Source organism: Alligator sinensis, unplaced genomic scaffold, assembly GCF_000455745.1.
Source record: "Alligator sinensis unplaced genomic scaffold, ASM45574v1 scaffold1432_1, whole genome shotgun sequence".
Taxonomy (NCBI): Eukaryota; Metazoa; Chordata; order Crocodylia; family Alligatoridae; genus Alligator; species Alligator sinensis.
Genome location: NW_005843197.1, coordinates 151,063 through 172,443, shown reverse-complemented (window position 1 = coordinate 172,443; position 21,381 = coordinate 151,063). Strand labels below are relative to the sequence as shown.

General features: G+C 43.8%; 1 protein-coding gene across 5 annotated transcripts in view; it reads left to right on the top strand.

Annotated features, from left to right (window-relative positions):
- PRRG4 (proline rich and Gla domain 4) overlaps positions 1–21,381 on the top strand; it is a 56,051-nt gene that overhangs the window by 23,410 nt on the left and 11,260 nt on the right. The window contains exons 1-2 of one of the 5 annotated variants that reach the window (XM_025194410.1): positions 6,768–6,828; positions 18,363–19,087. The exons of 1 other annotated variant lie outside the window; for it this stretch is intronic. Coding sequence is in view for 1 of the 4 variants with exons in the window: in XM_025194407.1 (XP_025050192.1) it covers positions 6,773–6,828 (56 nt within the window). In the remaining 3 variants the exon portion in view is untranslated. Of the gene's footprint in view, positions 1–6,767; positions 6,829–18,362; positions 19,088–21,381 lie in introns of those variants that run through there. 3 more of the 5 variants (XM_025194407.1, XM_025194411.1, XM_025194409.1) reach the window with 3 other exon arrangements.

Here is a 21,381-nt window from a genome sequence, read left to right as displayed (position 1 = left end):
AGAGCATCTGGAAGAAATCAATGATCTTCTGAATGAGATGTGCTAAAATGAGGGGATGGTTTCTTCTTTGGTTAATGAAGACTGAAGAAAACAAGGAAACCTGTATGTCAGAATACTTCTGTCTCATCCCACTCAAGAAAGTTTCTCCAGCACTAGTTACAGAACAGCTCCCACAAAGGGCAGGTAATAGGGAGGACCAGCTGAAGCAGGAGAAACTTATTTTATGACTTCTCCCCCCCAAAAAACTTCAAAGTTGGTCTACACAAGTTAAAGGGAGGTTCTTACCCTCCTTTGGATAAGCCAGCAGCTGCAGAGTTGGCAGCTGCAATTTTCCAAGGATTCAGCACTGCTGAAGGTCAAAATAGTCTCTACTAGTTATTAACCTCAAGGTACAATATAATGCCACAACCATTAACTGAGAATCAAGCAGGAAAACAAACAAACAAACAAAACAAAACCCATCAAAATAAGCATCAAAGGTCTTAAAACCATTTCTCAACATAAATTCCTCAGTCATTTTTTAAAGAATTGAGAACTGCAATATTTTCGTTTTTATCACTCTACTAGAGGGATGAAAAACCCAAAAGACCTTACTTTTTCAATAAAAAAATCAAAGTATCTACATTTTACTGAATGCATGTTAAATGGATAACTATATTACTTATGTATAAATAATAATTTTATACAAATCCACTTCTGTCTTAAAGAAGTCCGTTGTTTGATGCACTCCCCAGTCCCCATAAACCCTAGTGTTGGTTACACTCACCAGTTATTCTTCCATCGGATATGGTCTTTCCAACACCCAAAAGACTCCTGGGGGCTCAGTAAAAACTGAAAAAGCAAAAACACGACTAATTTGCCACTGTGCTTGAACCAGAAATGCCTGTTGCCTCTAGCTTGGAAATGAATATGGACAGGCAGTACAGTAGCAGCCCAAAAATGAAGGTAGAGCTAGAGATCAGTGATTCTCAACCTGGGCGCCTGGGGTCCAAATGAGAGGTACCATGAGTAAACAGGCTGAGAACCACTAATCTAGCCAGAAGGACAGAGATGAGCCACAGAAACAGGGAAGGAAGAAAGAGAAGAGAGCGGCACAGTCCTTCTGTCCAGGTTCTATTTGCAGCCCTTTAAACCAGTGGTTCTCAACCTGTTTTTGATGCAGGGCACCCCTGGAGAGACTTGAGGCACTGCCCAGAAAATCCCAGCTCTTAGTTTTCACTCTTTTTTTTCACTACAGGAAAATAATAGAGCAGGTTTTTTTTTTCCCCCTGCACAGAACTCAGAAAGACCACAGCCTTGGGTTTCTTTTAGAAATCTCTGGGTTTATCCTGTGGATTGTGCTGGTGTGCCTACCAGCCCCACATCATCCCCTGAAAGCCCCAGATCACCTGGAGGGACCCCGGTTCAGAATCCCCACTTGAAGACACGAGGCAAAGACCATGAGGCAGGCTAGACCGCAAGCTGAAGGCATGGACATGTATTTCTTAGTTTGGGGTGGGGCTCAACTGCTGTTTCTCCCTGGAACAATCTCCCTAGGCGGAGAAGCTCAGCAGCCCATATCAGCTCTGAAGTGCGAACGATATTAAAATAAGTAAAAGCTTGAGGGGGGAGATGACAAACACAAATCCCCACAGAGCAGATCTTACACTGTAGGCTGGGGAGGAAAGCGACTGAAGGAAGAGCACAAGAGGAGCCTGCGGACGAGAGGTCACGGGCTCCGCCAGGCAGAGGCGCTGCCCCGGGCAGGACCCACGCATGGGGGGAGAGTCTTCGTCTTCCCGCCAATTCCAACTGCCAGGGCTCGGCCGTTGCCGCGGGGGGCGGGGCCACACGCCAACAGTCCCTGCATTGTTCCTGTCTGCAACTGAGACCACAGCTACGGCCTCGCAGCGCACAGGAAAGAGCGAGCTCGCACGGCCTGGCCCTGCTCAGCATCGCCTGCAGTTACAGTCCTCAAGCCTAAAAAATAACAACCCCGAAACCCTAAGCTCAATCCTCAGAAAGTCACTTGGGGTGCAAGGATTGTTGCCTTGGGGCTTCTCTTCCACCTGTGACATCTTCAAACATACCTGTAGAAAATAATAATAATAATAATAATAAAGAAAAATCCCGCTGTGCAAAAATTTGGGAGTGGCAAATGAATGTTTTCACACTTATTCCTCAACCTTTCCACGCTCAGGGTAGAGAAATCCTGAAGAGGCAATTGGAGCTTTCCTTCACTGCTGACAAAAAGGCAAAATTCCTGTTCCTGGGCATTTTTTTCTTTGTATTTTGAAAGGTTTTTAAGGGGTGGTTTCTTTTCCTTCTGTATTTAAACAAACAAACGATAAAAAACCTTTCATCTTGTTGGTTGAGAGAGAAAACAGAGATCATCCAGAAGTAAAATGCAGATCTATTGAGCAATAAATAGCAATTTTTTTGGCACTTGCTGTAACCACATATGAAATAATTAATCAAGCACCAAACACTTTAAGCATGAGTCAGACAATAAATAAATGCAGATAGTAGCTGAACTTTGGAAAAGAGTCTCCTAAAGTATATAAAACCTATCAAACTGAACTCTGCCTGCACTGAAACACTTGTCAAAACTCCCAAGCATCTCACTGTATATTTTATCGCTAAAACTTGAAAAATGGACTACTTTGAAATCCCACAACAGACATCTGATTTTATTTTTTTAATATTATTTGAATTCACTTGTATTTAAAGACAGCACTTAGAATAATTATTTAAATTCTCCCTTGGTAAGGGATGGTAAGATTATGAATCTTTGACAGTAGAATGGGACACCTGTTCTGTCTGGACACAGATTACTCTTAATTCTCCCTCAGGACTATGCTCTCAGCTATGACCTATGCCTTGACTACCTTTCCTTTTCCCTGGAGTTGACAAGCAAATAAAGAAGTGAACTTTTCACTAATTTGGGGTAAACTAAAGGTTTGCCATAATAATGCTATGAAAAAGTGAATAAATCCATGAAATTCAAAATTGTTTTAATTTAAAGAAATCCAAACATGAATGTTGCATGCCCCAAGAGGCTGGGGCACCTCATACGTGCACCCCCTCACCTTGGCAGTGCACCCCCTCAAAAAATGCCCCCGACACTGTTGGTGGTGCCTGCAGGCGGTCACTGCTCGCCACCCACTCTCCCTTGCCTCTGACACTGCCGGTGGCATCTGTGGGTGGTCCCCGATCGCCGCCTGCCACCAATGCTGCTGGCGGCGTCTGCAGGTGGTAGCTGACCACCGGTCAGCGCTCACCCCCCCATAGCCACTGACAGTGCTATGGCTGCCTGCGGGAGCTCACTGGTTGCCACCTCCACTCTCCCACCACTGACAGTGCTGCTGCTGCCTACAGGAACTCGCCATGCCCCCCCCGATGGAAACAGCCAATCAGAGTGGTCCAAGCGTGGGGCGAGTGCCACCATGATTCTGAAGCTGCGCCGAGGACTGAACAGGGTGGGGGAGACCTTGGCTCCCCCACCCTGCTCCCTGCAAATGGCAGAACAGCAGCAGCATGGGGGGTTAGGTAGCAGCACTCCATCCCAGCCCCCTCCCCCCCATCATTTTTGATGGGCAATTGGCTAGTGTAATAAAATGATGTTATTAGGCTTAAATGTATATTTTAGTGTAGTACCAGAATTAATCCAAATGCCCTGCAGCTGTACTCTCTCAACAGAGCTGACTGTTCCCTCTTAGGAAAAGTTCTACCACAAGTTCTTTGCTGAATGACAGGCAAGGTGCTCAGTGCCATGCAATATTGTGCCAAAAAAAAGGTGTCTGCCAGAAGACAAACATGGCTATTTTTTCACCTTCCTAGAATATCTTTTTTCCTGGTCTTTCGGGATTAGGTGAAGTTAAAAAAAAAGATATATTGATGACATTTTAAAAATCATGTACTAGAGGGGAAAATAAGGTCAATCAGAAAGTAGTTTTAAAACACCCAGAATTTTTAAATGCATGCAAGCTGAAATAAAAATGCAGCTTCTGGTTAACCATTAATGGAAAGCCCAAATTAGCAAACAACAGGAAACTTGAAGAAAGATTTAATTGGAAACAGGATTGCACCCAGGATCAACAGGCAATGCAATCTAAAAATAGCATAACTCTAAAGTCAAGATACCTTTTTTAGTCTTCAGATTGATTTGTCATATTTTTTAAATGTAAAATAACAACCTGGCATAAAGGACCGGGGAGTGGGGAGAATCAGAGATTCTGTTCGGCTGACTGGATTGTTACATCAATTACTTAATATGTGAAGGAGTGGATTACCCCTCTAACAGCAATGGAAAATTAATTTCTTTATTTCTTCATTAAGTTTGTGGGAGGGAAATTAATTTTCTACTCTGGTTTTCTAAATTAATAGAATATATCTTTATTAAAGTGATAAATAAATAGGTACACTTTTTGGCTGGAAAAATTCTCTAAATTAACTCTAAAGAGGCATATTTTCAAAGAAAAAATAGGGTTTGGTGACATATGTCGTAATTTCTGGTTTTTCATTTATTTTACGTTATATAAAATCAATTTGACTTTTTTGGTTTTGAGAGTTGTGTACAATAAATTCTTTATAGAAGAAAATACATCTAAAGGAAGTATTTTAGACCTATTTTGGCAAATGGTAAATTATTTGGCCTATGTACATTCAGACTCTGAGCATACTTGATGATTATATCTATATTCCTACAGCTTTTAGTAGATGGGTGTACATATGAATGTGGTTGTTAGAAAATGGTCTTTTGACTGCTCTCCCAGAAAACAGCACTGTGTACATAACCTATTTATTTAGGGTGCAAGCAATTTTAGGCAAGGAATCTGGGGCAAATTTACAGAGATATTTAGACACCTACAAATGCAGTTGCCTAACAAGGGCACTTAGTACACTGCATTAACAATTACATACCAAAAACCATAACATTAAAAGAACGTATGAGTTACAAAATCAGGCACTAAAAGTTAGAATACAGGCAATCCTCAACTTACAACATTTCGAGTTACAACGTTTTGTATTTGCAGCGTTTATTAATTGACAACCTAGTTCAACTTTATGACGTCAATTTCGACTTTACAACGATTGATCTGATGTGATGCCACACCAGCGAACAAGTTCAATGCATCGCTCATCTCCCCAGAGAACATCTGTCCAAGCTTCCTTGGACACTTTCTTTAAGAAAGCAGACAAGACTCCAGAAAAACCTGCAGCCAAGACTCCTGAGAAGATTCCAGCCAAGAACCCTTCAAAAAGTCCAGCCAAGAGCCTTTCAAAAAATCCAGCAAAGTCACCTCAAAGAAGTCCTTCCAAATCAATATGATTGCTATTTACAATAGAAATACATTAATGTAGCTATATTACTCATCTATAATTGATCGAGTACAACATTCTGGGTTATTTTTGGTGAAAATAGGTGATCGGGCCTTGGTTCAGGAACCAATCCCCCATTTATAACATTGTTTCTTACGAGAAAATTGGTTCTGAGTTACAACGTCTTGACTTAAGATGTGGTTTTCAGGAACCAATTGTGTTGTTAAGTCCGAGGACTGCCTGTCTGCTATTATATGCTTCAGCTTCCTTTTGCATTTGTCTTACGATAGTTTTGTCTTTAAATCAAAATTGGAAAGTGAGTACAATTGAGCACTGTGTGGCATGGTGCAGTGGGCAGCCTGTAGTGGGGGCAGCTGCAGGTGGGGGCTGGGGTACTCACACAGTGTAGTGGGGGAACTCTACATGCATGTTGCAACGGGAGGGATACCTGTGCACGTGGTGCAGTGGGGTGGTGCCTGTGGCTCATGCTGATGCAGCCCTTGCAACCTGCAGGATGCACACACTTGACCATTAGAAGTTGGACAGCTTTAGCCCCAAAAAATGGCATCTTACTCAAAGACAAATTATACATGGAAAACAATTAAATACAAGGGGCTGTGAAATAAAGGTCATATTAGCCAATCTAATGATCTGTTCTGACTTTAAACTCTATGCATATTTGAAGATTACATGGGAATTGGTGACAGCTTCATGTAGAACTAGGCTGTTCCAAGCTCCAGTCTAATGCACTGAACACCAAAGAATATCTCTTTCTGTACTGGACACCAAGTCAATGTCCATCCTGTGACCTAAGTAAGATAGAAGTTCCTGTACAATAATTAATATGTAAGCATGTAGTTGAGTGTATCCTAATGCATAGACAATCAGCTTCAATTCTAGTATTACTTAACTTTCAAGAGCTTTATTTTGTTGTTTTTAATCTTAACACAATCATATTTTCTGTCTCTGTTTTCATTTTATAAAGCATTTTTCTACGCTCTATAAAGAGCAGACTGGAAAAAACAAATTCTATCATGTGGTTACTCCCAAAACACACGTATCTTTCTTTAGTTTTAAGCCAGCACTAGTGATGCAGTCATGTAAATAATTCTTGCATAGACTCTCCTCCAATAAGGACAAAATATAGCACAAGTCCTTTTAGACCTAAGAGCAAGTCTTCCACAAACTTTTGGAAAATTCCTGATGCAATGCTCACTCCAAATTGTACTTGGCTTGGAATGTTCCTCAGTGGTTACTGATCATCTGTGCTTTTGCACCTTGATCATCCAGAAGGAGTTTTTGATATGCTTGTAGCCAGTCCACTTTAGCAAAAATATTTCCTCCAGCAAGAGTGACAAGGAGCTGGTTTACAACTGGAATTAGATATGGATATTTCTGCAGTGTTTTACTTATCATACATTTGTAGTCAGCACATGTTGAAACCTCACCATTTTGCTCCATTACAGATACAATGGGAATGGACCATGATGGATACACTACTGCCTCTGCAGCACCTTGCTCTACAAGGTAACCAATCAATCTCTGCATCAATCTTTGAACGGAGTGAAAATGCAATATGATGGGGTTTAATAAGAATTGATGCCACAGTCAGATTCAACATAAATGAAACAGCTGGGACTTTGTACACTGTAACAGGGAGCCAGGTTCCTGTTACTTTAAAGGAGCCAGGCTCCTGTTACGGCAAGCTTGGCTGTGTGAGCCTGGCAGCTGGGCAAAGGGCTAGCTGGCAGGAAGCCAGCAGGCCAGAAACCACAGGGATAGGGGTTACCCCTGGGAAATAACTATCCCAGGAGCTCTCACAAAGCAGTAAACTATGCAAGGAGTAAACATTTAGGCTGCCCAGGACAAAGAGCTATGAGGAGCTAAGCTAAGCTGCCAGGGAAGGGCAAGCCAGTCATCAGGCCAGAATGGAATCCCCTATGGCTGGCTGGAGAGCCATCTGACAGGAAGTTGTGGGGATTTGGAGACACATAAAGCTAGTACTGAGTTCAGGCAGTCAGTCTGGCCCTGCGGGTGAGTGGGGCACCAGCCAGGCCGGGCTGGGCCAGGGGAAGGTCGTAGCCCAGCAGAGGCCCAGGGGGCATGTGCTCCCTCCAATCTGTGTGCGAGGTGAGATGGCTGCTGCTGCACCCTGGGCTTTGTGGCCTTAGCCCCACTGCAGCCTATATGTGCAAAGTATATAAGGAGAAAGATGATGAAAACAACTGAAGTGCTACCCTATAAACATAAAAACTTCAATAGTATGGCAGGCCTGAATCTTAAATTGATCAAAGTGGTAATGACAGTAGGAAACATCCTACTGTACTGCCACCAATACTTGCTAAGTCAGATGAACTAATAAAATAATAAAAATCAGTGTTTAATGCATTAGTTTCCCAGGGAATACAATGATGGCGCTCCTTGTCACTCTTGCTGGAGGAAATATTTTTGCTAAAGTGGACTGTTTACAAGCATATCAAAAACTCATTTTGGATGATCAAGGTGCAATCATTGGGATTTCATAAAAAGAAACCAGGTTAGTCAGGCAGGACCTGCCCTCAATGAACTCATGTTGGTTGCCCCTGAGCATTACCTCCCTTGCTGGGCCCTTGCAGATGTGCTCCTGGATAATTTTCTAAAAGGTCTTCCCAAGGACTGAGGTAAGACTGACTGCCTTATAATTGCCAGGGTCCTCCTTTCTCCCCTTCTTGTAAAGGGGTGTGATGGGGACCACATTGGCCCTTTTCCAATCCTCTGGTACCTGGCCAGTGCCCCACGAGCGCTCATAGAGCCATGCCAAGGTCCCTGCTATGCCTACCACCAAATCCCTCAGCACCCTCGGGTGAAAAGCATCTTGACTTACTGATTTAAACACATCCAGCCCCTCCAAAAGTTCCCTAACCTAGTCCCTGACCCTAGGCATGGCGGTGCCTCCCCTGGGTCTGTCTGCAGTTCTAATGGGGAAGATGTCCCAGTCCCTGTCCAGAAATATGGAGGCAAAGAATTCATTAAAGAGGTCAGCTTTTTCATTTGCCACGATCACCAGATTGCCAAGCCTATCTTGTAGGGGCCCCACATTACCCAGTGCCTTCTTCTTACTTCCTATGTATTTGAAAAAGGACTTTTTATTATCCTTAATTCTGGTCGCTAGCCCTAGCTCCATCTCTGCCTTGGCCTTCCTAACAGCCTCTCTGCAGTCCCGAGCAATGGAGGTGTAATCCTCCTTGGTGATAGCCCCTTGCTTCCACTATCTGTACGCCTCCTTTTTTGCCCTCAGGCATCCCTGGATGCCTTTGCCGAGCCATGGGGGCTTCTTAGCACTCGTGCCCCCCTTGGTGCACATTGGCACTGACTCCCTTTGAGCTCAGAGGATCGTCTCCTTGAGGAACAACCACCCGTCTTGGACTCCCATCTCATTGAAGCTCCGAGACCCCAATGCCTCTCCTACTAACCTTCTTAGCTTACAGAAGTCAGCCCTCCTGAAGTCAAGGACCTCTGCCTTGCTGCTTGCTTTCACCACCCTGAACTAGATAGTAAATTCCAGCCAGCAATGATCAGTGTCTCCCAGGTGGTCGAGTACCCACAGACCCCTCACCAGGTCGTTGCCTATGGCAAGGACCAAGTCCAGCAAGGCATTTCCCCTGGTGGGACTATGCACCTCCTGGGTTAGGTAGGTCCTGTATCCCAGCTAGGAACTCCGTGAGTGGTTGGACCTGCCTGACTGCTCCTCCCAGCAGATGTCTGGGTAGTTTAGGTCACCCATGACAACCACATTCCTTGACTTTACAGCCTCCATGAGCTGACCTGAGAATTCCAGGTCCAGCTCGTCCCCCTGGTGAGGCAGTCTGTAGTAGATGCCTACTATCAAGTCCCTTTCCCCATGCCTCCCTTGCATTCTTACCCAGAGCGCCTCATTTTGCCCCTCGTCTGACCCCATCCTGATCACTGAGGATGTGTATTGCTCTTTGACGTATAGCACTATACCCCACCACTCCTTTTCCTGCTCTGTCTTGCCTGTACAGCCTGTATCCCTCGATGTCCGCTGCCCAGTCATGGGTAGTGAGCCCCACTAGGTCTGGGGTTTTGCTAGCTAGCAGGAAGGCAAGTTCCTCCTGCTTATTCCCCATGCTTCGAGCATTTGTGTAGAGGCATTTGAGGCTCCCTGTAGGTGCCCATGCTGCCTCCTTGTTCCTAAGTTTGGCCTGGCCCCTGTCACTTACCTGGGTAATACCTGTGCACGTTTCCTGGCTTGATGGTGAAGTGTCCTTGTTTTTCTTTGTGTCCCCGTCCCCCAGTGAACCTAGTTTAAAGCTTGGTGTAGGAGATCAGCCAGCCTGGAAGAACAAACACGCTTACCTTTTACAGAGAGATGAAGTCCGTCCCGCCCGAGCATGTCCTCTGTGTAGAAATGTGGGTCATGGTCCAAGAACCCAAGGCCCACCTGGTAACACCATCTCTGAAGCCACTGGTTGACCTCACCGATGCATGTCTTGTGGCGCCATCCATGTCTGCTCACTGGAAGGATAAAAGAAAAAAACACCTGTGCTCCTGCCTCCTTGAGCTTTGCCCCTAGAGCCTTGTAGTCTCTCATGACGTGGTCCAGGTTGCCCCTGGCCGCGTCATTAGTTCCCACGTGGATGAGGACCATGGGGTAATGATCAGAGGGTCAGATGAGATCCAGGATCATCTCTGTGACGTCCTGAATCCAAGCTCCAGGAAGGCAACAAACCACATGCCATGGGGTCAGAGTGACAGATGGGCCCCTCCGTTCCTCTTAGAATGGAATCACCGATGATGAGGACCCGGCGTCTCTTCCTCTTGGTGTCTCTTGGCCTGTGTCATGCTTGGAGTAGCATCAGTTCCCTTGAAGGCATCCTCTCCTACTCCTCCTCCACGACTGCCAGGGCCTCGTACCTGTTCCCCAGCTGTACCTGGGGAGCTGACACTGAGGTAGCACGAATAGCCCTGGCTCTGGAGGTGTTAATAAGAAATGGTTGATAATGGTAAAAACAACACACAGAGAGCTGCAAACAGGCCACACTTTGATCCCAAGCAGACAAACATTATATGCCTATATTTAAATATGTAACTAATATATTGGCAAATGTCCAGACCCTCAGTGCAAGAGATGCCAGATCTGAATCCTGTCAGATGAAACTAGAGAAAGGAAGTTCAGCGTGAACCTCTTTATTGCTCCACAAAGAAAAAAGAAATTAATCTGCCTATACTCTGCATTCAGCCCAAGGAATGTTTCAAAAGAAACTGGATGAGAGACATACTGGGTTTCACAAGGTTATAAACACTTGATGTTGGACTTACTGTGGAAGAAGCTAATGCCAATTTATATGTCATGCATCAGCAATCTGGGGGTGGAAAAGGAGGTTGGGTTGAATATAGACAAATACTTCAGTTCTTTTAATGATGAAAAATATATTAGGTCACTTTATCTTAGCTGAGCGCAGACCTTACATTAGTTGAATCCAGCAGTTCTAGGTGATCTGATCCCATAAATACCAGACTGAAAATAACAGAGACTTAATTTTAGACACATATGGGCAGAGAAGGGTAAGCACAGAGAGAGAGAGTTTATTTCTTTTTTTACCTGGTAGGAATCGCAACTTGATTATCAGTTGATTATCAGGTCCATCAGTCCAGATTTTGCTACAGAAATACTGAAACCTAACCTCACTAACAAGATTCACTATATGATGCTATTACATATCGCCTAAAGCATTCTTTGTCACTGAAAGTATGGGCAGTGACATCTTGTATACTTATTTATGTGTTTATTTTTAACGTGAAAAGGAGAGCAAGGGACAGTAGCAGCTGGATGGGAGCCCAGAAGCCACATGTCTACAACCTTGCAGACCATATGTAGCCCATGGGCCATCATTTAAGGCCTGTTTTAAGGCATTAAAAGGAAACACAAAATAAAAAAGGAAGAAAAACTTATCTCTGATCACTTTCAGTAATGTAAGGCAGGGGCAACTATGGTTCCTGCAAATTCAAAATCTAGTCACTGTCTTTGGGGGAGAGGGGAAAAAGAATAGCCATCAATGAATGGCAGCTGGCCAGGCTGATACCATCTGCACCTGCCCCATGGGTCACTGCTGCCCAGAACCCAGAACACACTTGGCCTGCTACCCTTCTGACCTCTTTCCTGATTGGACATTGCATTTCTACTGGATTGTGCAAATAAATATCATTTCCATGTTAAATAAACAAAAGATAAGCATGTTCAACAACAATTTAAGTATGTCTCAGAAGTTCATACTTACATTATGACTCAATATACCTAGTTAATACTACCACCCATTCATTGGAACAGTGCCTTATCTTTGAAAACTGCTGCCAACAAAATAGCAAAATGCAACACATTTGTAATGCAAAAATTACTTTACTCAAGTTGAGAGTTTATTCCTTGTTTAATAGTGTGTTTAATAATTTAAATGAGCCCATTTGAGCTCTGAAGTAAACACCACAACATTAACCATGATCTGCAAAAACAAATATAAAAGATGTGGCTTTCCTTTTTCTGTTTCTTCCTTATGTATAAGGGGACACACTAAATGGTCTATCTAGTTCTTTTTCAACATAGGAATTTTCTATTTTGATGTTAGAATATCAGGTTTCTACTACCCCATTTTTTTCTGGGATATGGGTATGGAAGAGCTAGTGAGACATAATGAGATAAAGGACTGAAGCCTGAGAGGAGTTTTATTCATAATTTATCACCAGCAAATAAACATTTTAAAATAAATGCTGTTAAACATGCAAAATCTACATGAATAAATTTAAAATCAATTTACAACTGACTCTTAAGAAAAAATACTAAATTAAGCCAGATTGTTGTAAGACCGCTGTAAACAATTTAAAGTGTGACTATCCAGGTGTTTCCAGTGTTTTACTAACTTGATTTAAAAATGGATGTTTGTTAAACAATGTAGAAAGAGGGCCTGTATCACATTCTACAGTAGAGCACACCTTTATTAGCCATCCTAGCAAAGTTGCCAAGAATGGACTAGGTATTGAAAATGAAACAAACAACTCATCTCAGAGTAAACTCTTGGATCATACCTGAGACATCCTGGCAAGGCAGCGTGGGAAACTTCTAACTGCATTTTTGAGGATTTATACTGTATGTTGGGATATCAGAACTGTCAATCCAGCACCAGATAAAGCATTACATTTACTTATGCACAGATATTTTTAAGTGACATCTTATTAGGACACTCTAAATTGTCAGCTTCAAAGGAAAAACTACATAAAGTGCATCTCATGATGATAATATAAATATATAAGGGACAGTAAGCAAATGCATCATTGTAGAACTAGAAAATAATGAAAGTACATTAGAAAGCTCCCTCTAGTGTTAAATGGAAAGACAAGCAGTTTAGATATAGGATACCAGTAGTTCAAAGAAACTACAGTATAAAGCATTTACATGAAAAAGGAACAAATAAAATACAAACAGAAAAAAAGGTATTAACTCCTACTCAAAGAGAAAAAAAGGAAGAAGTTACAAAAAGAAGCAGCATCATTAGTCTTTTTTCTTTTCAAGAAGAGATATTCCAAGGATTCTAAAACTACTGACTATGATAGCTAATGCGCCCCCGCTGCCATTTTGAAATGCAGGATGCTGAATACAGGTGATGATGCGGCACACTGGAGTGTTCCAATTAGAATGCTCCAGCAGAGTCTGCTATGACACATTCTTATTAGAACACATCACAGCACATGTATAGAATCAATCACATAACACTACAGCATTTTAATTAGAGCATCTGTCTAGGAGCCGCTCTAATTAAAGTGCTCCTCCCTCCCCCACCCCAGAGCGTGTGTATAGGCACCCCTTGATTCTAAGTTCCATTTAACCTAACTTGAAGAAAGAGAAAGTTTAAACGAAATATTAGGGAAGAATTCCTCTAGTTATATCTATTGAAGTACAGAACAGTCCTACAAAGGACACTGGAAAAAGTGCTGGAAAATATGCTATAGGATAGGGATCGCTGCTGCTCCCGCATGAAGGTGGGCTCGAATCTAAATTATTTGTAATGTCTTTTGCATCTCCACTTTCTATGATTCTTTGCATACTTGCTATGACAGAGCTAACTGCTAGTATATGGTCACCCTTCTACTAAGCCAAGGTTCCAGATTTTATTTTGAGAAAAGCCAGAAGTTGACTTTCATAACAATATTAAGGAGATTCTGACATTAATATCTGAGTATATTTTTTGATGTGCATTGTTCTAAGCCAGGGGTGTCAAACTCATCTGTCCCTGCAGGCTGGATGAGTAGTGTGTGGCCAGTCCACAGACTGGATTAGGTCCATGGACCACCCTACCCTCCATGCTGAACCCAGCACACAGGATGCCCACTCCAGAACCTGCACTACAAGCAGCACCTGCCCTAGCTGGTCATGGATCTACACCAATGCAGCACCCTACCCCTGCTGGTCCAGGACTGTGCTGCATGTGGTGCAGGTTGTAGACCAGCTGGTGTGGGTGCTCCTTGTAGCAGGCATCTTGTCTGCTGGGTCCAGCATGTGTCCTGGACCATCTGTGACAGAGGGGCAGTCCCAGCCCAGCCAGGGCAGGCATCATGTGTAGCATGGATCCTGAAGCAGGCACTGCACACGGCACACATCCTGGGCCCTGTATGCAGAGCCAACCCAGCACAGCCCACATCACATGGGTCAACTCAGACCCCGAGGCAGCACCAGGGCCAGGATAAGGCCTGGATCGAGCCCGCATACCCTATTTTTGACACCACTGTTCCAAATCATCAAAATTATTTTGCCAGTTCCAGATTAACATTTTTGAATACTCATATCAATGTTTATGCAATAGACTAATCTGAGCATTTCCAAAAAAAGAAAAAAGTATACCCTATTAATTTCATTTTATCTAAAAATATTCTTAACAACTGATGGAGTAAAGCCAGTATGAGATGGCTAAATTATATTGATTTCAGTGGAGAAAACATAGCAACCCAGCAGACTGGGACCTCAATTTGTTTAAATTGGGTTTTCCTCTTATTTTTCTGAGAAACAATCTGGACATTTTATTTGATTCTAAGCTATCTTGACATGAAAGATGGATAGAACGTGCAGCAAAAGATAGATTGAGCAGCACTGAGCTAGGCCATTCTGGCCCACTGAGCTGGAGGGTCAAGCAGAGCACAGAGTCAGAGGGTGAGCCAGACTGGGTAGCCAAGAGGTTAAGCAGGGAGCTGGGTCTGGGGAAAAGCTGAAAGGTCAGGCAGAGTGCAAAATCAGAGGGCAAGCTGGGTCAAGTAACTAAGAGATCAAACAGAGAACAGGTAGAGGCACAAACTGTAAGGAACAGCAAGGTAGTCTGGATAGCTGTTGAGTCCCATTGCACAGACACTTCTGAGCCAGTTTATATGGGAAGTAGTGATGGGCTAGCTGACCCTGGCTGGCCACTCCAATGGCAGGGACTGGGTGGAGGGCTAGACCCAGATGGGTGTTGCTCATGGGCTTGCTCAGCTTAAAAAGTCAGCTGAAGAAGTGGCAGGCTAAGATGAACACCTATGCTAGGCAGGCTAAGGCCCCAAGCTTGAGGCCATGGCTTGACACATGGGGAAAAAAAGCAAATATGGTATTCTTTCAAGAAATGGAAGGAGGATCTTGGGAATTACAGACCAGTCAAACTAACCTAGATATCTGGAAAGATTAGGAAAAAGGTCATCAAAGAAATTATTTCTAAGCACCTACAGGACAGCAAGGTGATCAGGAAGAACCAAAATGGATGCACGAAGAGCAGGGCATACTTGACCAACATGATTGCCTTTATAACAAGGTGACAGTACTTGTGGATGGGAAGAAAGCAGCGAATGTGATATACCTCAACTTTAACAGACTTTTGACACCATCAGCCATGACAGTCCTATTAGTAAGCAAAGCAAATGTAGTCTAGATTAAAATCCCATAAGGTGGATATATAATTAGCTGGATCAAGGTGCTCAAAGAATGGTTATCAGCGGCTTGATGTCTAAATGGGAGGTATCAATTCACATTCCCCAGAGGTCTGTCCTGGGTCTGGTACCATTTAACATCTTCATGAATGATTTGAAGGATGGGATTGAGTGTGAATTTGTATGCAGCAAATTTGTAAATGACACCAAACTGGGTGGAGTTGCAGACACTCTGAAGCATAGGATTGGGATTCAGAATGACCTCAGTAAACTGGAAAATGGTTCAAAATTAATCAAATTAAATTCAGTAATGACAAGTACAGCCCTGCACTTGGGACAGAACAATCACATGCACAAATACAGATTGGATTTCAGTTCTGCAGAAAAGAAGGTGGGGTCCTGGTGAAGTATAAACTGGGTATGAAACAACAGTATGCTCTTTTTGGAAAAAAAAAAAGAAGCCAAGCACATACAAAGTTGCATTAACAGAGCTCTCACCTGCAAGTCAAGCAAAGTGATTCTTTCGCTCTATTCAGCACTAGCGAGACTTCACCTGGAGTACTCTCTTGGGCCCCACACTTCAAGAAAGATATGGGCTAATTTCTGCTGCCCAAGAGTCCAGCAAAGAGCAACAGAAATGATTAGTCTCAGAGACTGCAGAACTTCAGAAAAGTAGATAAAGTAATCACAAAGTATCTTTCCACTGTAAAAATGTGAATGCCATAATATAAAATGTTTAACGAGAGTTATAATTCCTTTAAACAATTCTCATCTTGCAGAAGCAGAAATATCTTTGATTCTCTTTGGCTGTAGAGTACAGGACAAGAAATAACAGTCTTCATTGCAACATGGCTCATGGTCTTCCTTGCCTGCTACTAGATACAGGCAGTCCTCGGACGTACGACACAATTGGTTCCTGAAAACTACATCTTAAGTCGAAACTTTGCAACTTGGAACCAATTTTCTCATCAGAAACAATGTTATAAATGGGGGATTGGTTCCTGAACCAAGGCCCCATACCCTATTTTCACCAAAAATACCCCAGAATGTTGTATTCGATCAATTATAGATGAGTAATATAGCTACATTAATGTATTTCTATTATAAATAGCAATCATATTGATTTGGAAGGACTTCTTTGAGGTGACTTTGCTGGACTTTTTGAAGGGCTCTTGGCTGGAGACTTCTCAGGAGTCTTGGCTGCAGGTTTTTCTGGAGCCTTGTCTGCTTTCTTAAAGAAAGTATCCAAGGAAGGAGATGGGTGTCACAGCGAACTTGTTCGCTGGTGTGATGTCACATGGGATCAAGCACTGTAAAGTCGAAACTGATGTCATAAAGTTGAAACAGGGTGTCAATTTATAAACGCTGTAAGTGCGAAATATTGTAATTCGAAACATTGTAAGTCGAGGACTGCCTGTAATTTCCTATAGTATTATTCATTTGCTTCAGTCCATCCCCACTTCCACATATGCACAAATTGCTACCACAGGATTTAGTAAATAAATACAGATTACAGGCAGTCCCAATGTTTTGAGTTACAACGTTTCACTTACAAGCTTTATAAACTGACACACTGTCTCAACTTTTCTGAAGTCAAGTTTCAACTTTACACTTGATCTGATGCAACGCCATGCTACCAAACAAACTTCCTAGGACACTTTCTTTAAGAAAGCAGACAAGATTCCAGAAAAATCTGCAGCCAAGACTCCTGAGAAGACTCCAGCCAAAAGAGCCCTTAATATGTGAAGGAGTGGATTGCCCCTCTAACACCAGTGGAAAATTAATTTCTTTATTTCTTCATTAAGTTTGTGAGAGGGAAATTAATTTTCTACTCTGGTGTTCTAAATTAATAGAAAATATCTTTATTAAAGTGATAAATAGGTACACTTTTTGGCTGGAAGAATTCTCTAAATTAACTCTAAAGAGGCATATTTTCAAAGAAAAAATAGGGTTTGGTGACATATGTCGTAATTTCTGGTTTTTCATTTATTTTACGTTATATAAAATCAATTTGACTTTTTTGGTTTTGAGAGTTGTGTACAATAAATTCTTTACAGAAGAAAATACATCTACAGGAAGTATTTTAGACCTATTTTAGCAAATGGTAAATTATTTGGCCTATGTACATTCAGACTCTGAGCATACTTGATGATTATATCTATATTCCTACAGCTTTTAGTAGATGGGTGTACATATGAATGTGGTTGTTAGAAAATGGTCTTTTGACTGCTCTCCCAGAAAACAGCACTGTGTACATAACCTATTTATTTAGGGTGCAAGCAATTTTAGGCAAGGAATCTGGGGCAAATTTACAGAGATATTTAGACACCTACAAATGCAGTTGCCTAACAAGGGCACTTAGTACACTGCATTAACAATTACATACCAAAAACCATAACATTAAAAGAACGTATGAGTTACAAAATCAGGCACTAAAAGTTAGAATACAGGCAATCCTCAACTTACAACATTTCGAGTTACAACGTTTTGTATTTGCAGCATTTATAAATTGACACCCTATTTCAACTTTATGACGTCAGTTTCGACTTTACAACGACTGATCTGATGCGATGCCACACCAGCGAACAAGTTCACTGCATCGCTCATCTCCCCAGAGAACATCTGTCCAAGCTTCCTTGGACACTTTCTTTAAGAAAGCAGACAAGACTCCAGAAAAACCTGCAGCCAAGACTCCTGAGAATACTCCAGCCAAGAACCCTTCAATAAGTCCAGCCAAGAGCCTTTCAATAAGTCCAGTTAAGTCACCTCAAAGAAGTCCTTCCAAATCAATATGATTGCTATTTACAATAGAAATACATTAATGTAGCTATATTACTCATCTATAATTGATCGAGTACAACATTCTGGGGTATTTTTGGTGAAAATAGGATATGGTGCCTTGTTTCAGGAGCCAATCCCCCATTTATAATATTGTTTCTTATGAGAAAATTGGTTCCTAGTTACAACATTTCGACTTAAAGAGTGGTTTTCAGGAACCAATTGTGTTGTAAGTCCGAGGACAGCCTGTTACAAATACATCAGCCACACTACAGCTGCACATTCTGCTGAGCAAATCATTCCCTACCCTACTTAATAAACTGGAAACTTTTTTGTTTGTTTTGCAGTTTGTGAAAGGCACATACAGCCAGAAAGGAATTTAAAAAGTATGGCCAGATCAAGCACTGACTTAGAAATCATAGAAAAATGACGGTTGGAAGGGACCTCAGGAGCTCATCTAGTCCAACCCATCCCCAGCTACCTTATCTCAGCCAGGGCTTGGTCTACCCAGGTTTTAAACTAGACGGCTCTAGAATGAGCAGTTTTCTCCTTTCTCGGAAGTTCAACACAACAACCACCCAACCCAGACCCAGTACATTTCCAGGTGATGGAGATGGAGAACCGGAGAAGTTCCCTCTCCCTCGGCTCTGTCCTGTCCCTTTTCAACCCCGCCCAGAAGGCGTCCGCCTGTTTTCTCCTCCCAGTGTTTTCCACGGCTCCCAGCTACCGGGATGGGGTGAGAGGAGGAGATCTGCGCTCCCAGCAGCCGCAGCATCCCCGAGCGAAAGGGGACGGAAGGGGCTTCGCTCCGTGAGGGAGGGGACGGAAAGGGGCTCCCTCAGCTCCTCCCAACAGGACTGATGACAGCCCGGCGGCTCGCCCCAGGGGCTCGTCGGAGGCGCTGCGGGCTGGGCTGGCTCTGGGTAGCCCCAGGTGTGTCAGCGCGGAGCATGTGATCCCGGCCGCTCCCTCTGCAGGAAGCAAAGCGGAGGAGGAAGCGGGAGTAGGACCAGTCGAGTCTGCGCCCTGGCCGGGTGGTGTCTCCGAGCAGCAGCCTTGCAGGAGCTGGTGGGTGAGTCCTCGGGAGGGGAGGTGGGGGAACGCTGGCTCGTGGGCTGCGGCTGCCTCCCTGCTGTCCAGCTCCGGCCGGGGGAGCAGTGCTATGGTACTGAAGGACTGGGCCGGCTGCTGCCCTTCCTCGCAGGGCTCTTACACGAGCATGCCTGGGACTCTGGGCAGGGGTCGGTGGCAGTGGCATCTTCGGGCTCCCCTCAAGGAATCGGGCCCAGACTTTGGGCCAGAGAGATGCATTCTAGCCTCTCCCAGGGCAGCAGACGTATTTATTTTTTCTATGTTCTGTGTTTGAGATCTTCAAGTTAGCCTCCCAGAAACTGGACCCTGCCATTTAATCAGCATCACATCTGTTTCCCAAGGGCATCTCAGAAGGTTTCTAAGCAGAGAATCTGAAGCGGTGTCTCGCATCCTAGTGTAAGGGAGTTAGGTGTGTTAGCCTAAAGTCAGACAGGCCTGTTTGATGTGCCAGGGAACTTGGGCCTAAGCCCAAGGCAAACTACAAGCCTCCCTTGCAGCCAGAAACTCAGCAAGAGGTTCTGAATGAGGTTGTGAAGGGGCTGCAGTATGGTGCGCTCCAGGTAGGCATGCACTAGGGTCTCCCTGTGCTCCTAGAAAGGGTAGGTGTTGGGGGAGGCTGTGAAGCATGCTGTTGAAGTCAGGCAGGCTTATTTGTTACGCCACTGGGGAAGTGTGGGCCTAGGCCCACCAGGTAAAACTATAAGCCTTCCTTAAGAAGGAGGCCACTGGGGGATATAACAATTGATTGATAAGAGGGTAAGAGAACAAGCCTTATGAAGAGAGACTGCGAGCTATGGGACTTTTCAGCCTGGAGAAGCACAGGCTTAGGGGTGATGTGGTGGCAGCCCATAAGTACATAAGGGGTGTGCATCAGGATCTGAGGGAACACCTGTTCACCAGAGCACTCCAGGGGATGACAAGGTCCTACAGTCACAAATTCCTGCAAGACCGTTTTAGGCTGGACTTAAGGAAGAACTTCTTTACTGTCTGAGCCTCCAAGGCCTGGAACAGACTCGCCCCAGAGGTGGTGCAGGCACCTACTCTGGACACTTTTAAGAAACATTTGGATGCTTATCTTTATGGGATCCTTTGACCCTAGCTGACTTCCTGCCCCTTGAGCAGGGGGCTGGACCTGATGATCTTACGAGGTTCCTTCCAGCTCTAATGTCTATGAATTTCTTGGGATGAATAAAAGAAAAACAGAGGAAGGAGTGAGGATCATAGGTTCATAATGAGAGCACCAAGGGGAGAGACTAAGCAAAGCACACGGATAGTGCCCACAGGCCCTTGAACAAGTCCAAGGAGCCAGTGAACACTGCCCCGTGAAACTTTGCCCAGTGACGTGAATGGACAAGGGACAGGAAAGTGGCCCCACAATCCCCTTCTAGCCAGAGCCTCCTTTCTGGTCAGATAGACAGTGAGCTTAAACAGGGCCAGGAGGAGGTTGACCAAGAAGTCCTGGGTCTTGGTGGGGCTGCAGATAGGGAGTGTGTAAACAAAACAGTGTGGGGAGTAGTGGAGCCAGAACCTCAACAGGAAGTTCTGGTGGATGCAATGAAGGGGCTGTAGCCTGGTGCACTCCAGGTAGGCTTGCACCAGGGTCTTCCTCTGCTTGCAGAAAGGGCAGGTGTTGGGAGTCCATGAAGTGCACCACTAAAGTCAGGCAGGAGGCAGTACAGGGTCACACCTTAGCATTTAACTTGTTCAGAAAGGCAAAAACTCACCTAGTCAACTGCATGCATCATACATTTGACAAAGCAGGCTGTCATGGACAAAAGCTGTCAGGTCACTCTTTCTTAGCGAGTTAATCTCCGAGGTGCTGCCCTGCCTTTATCCTAGAATTATTTAGATTGTAATTGCACTGGGCTAGAGCATTACAATTGTGCCCTAAACAGAATACAGTTGAGTGTCTGAATACAGATGAATGCAACTGTGTGCATGTTGGTAAACAGCAGCTGTCTCCTGCCCAAGTGGTGACTTTCATCACTGGACAAGGTACTTCCTGTTTGTATAGATCAAAGCAATCAGTAAGACTTGCACAAGGCTTCAGTCTGTCTGGTAGTGAGAGCCTTGTTAGAAATTTTTGTGTGTGCTTGCCACAAACTGGCAAACGGGACAGCATCCAGCATTACTAATCAGCTCCCGCGTCTGCCAGCTAATGGAGTTACTCCTGGAAGACAAGCAGATTGTGTTTCTGTATTAAATGCCCCAAGTTCAAATCCTAATGACTGCTCGTGTAGGAATCATTATGCAATCAAAATTAAATACATGTAG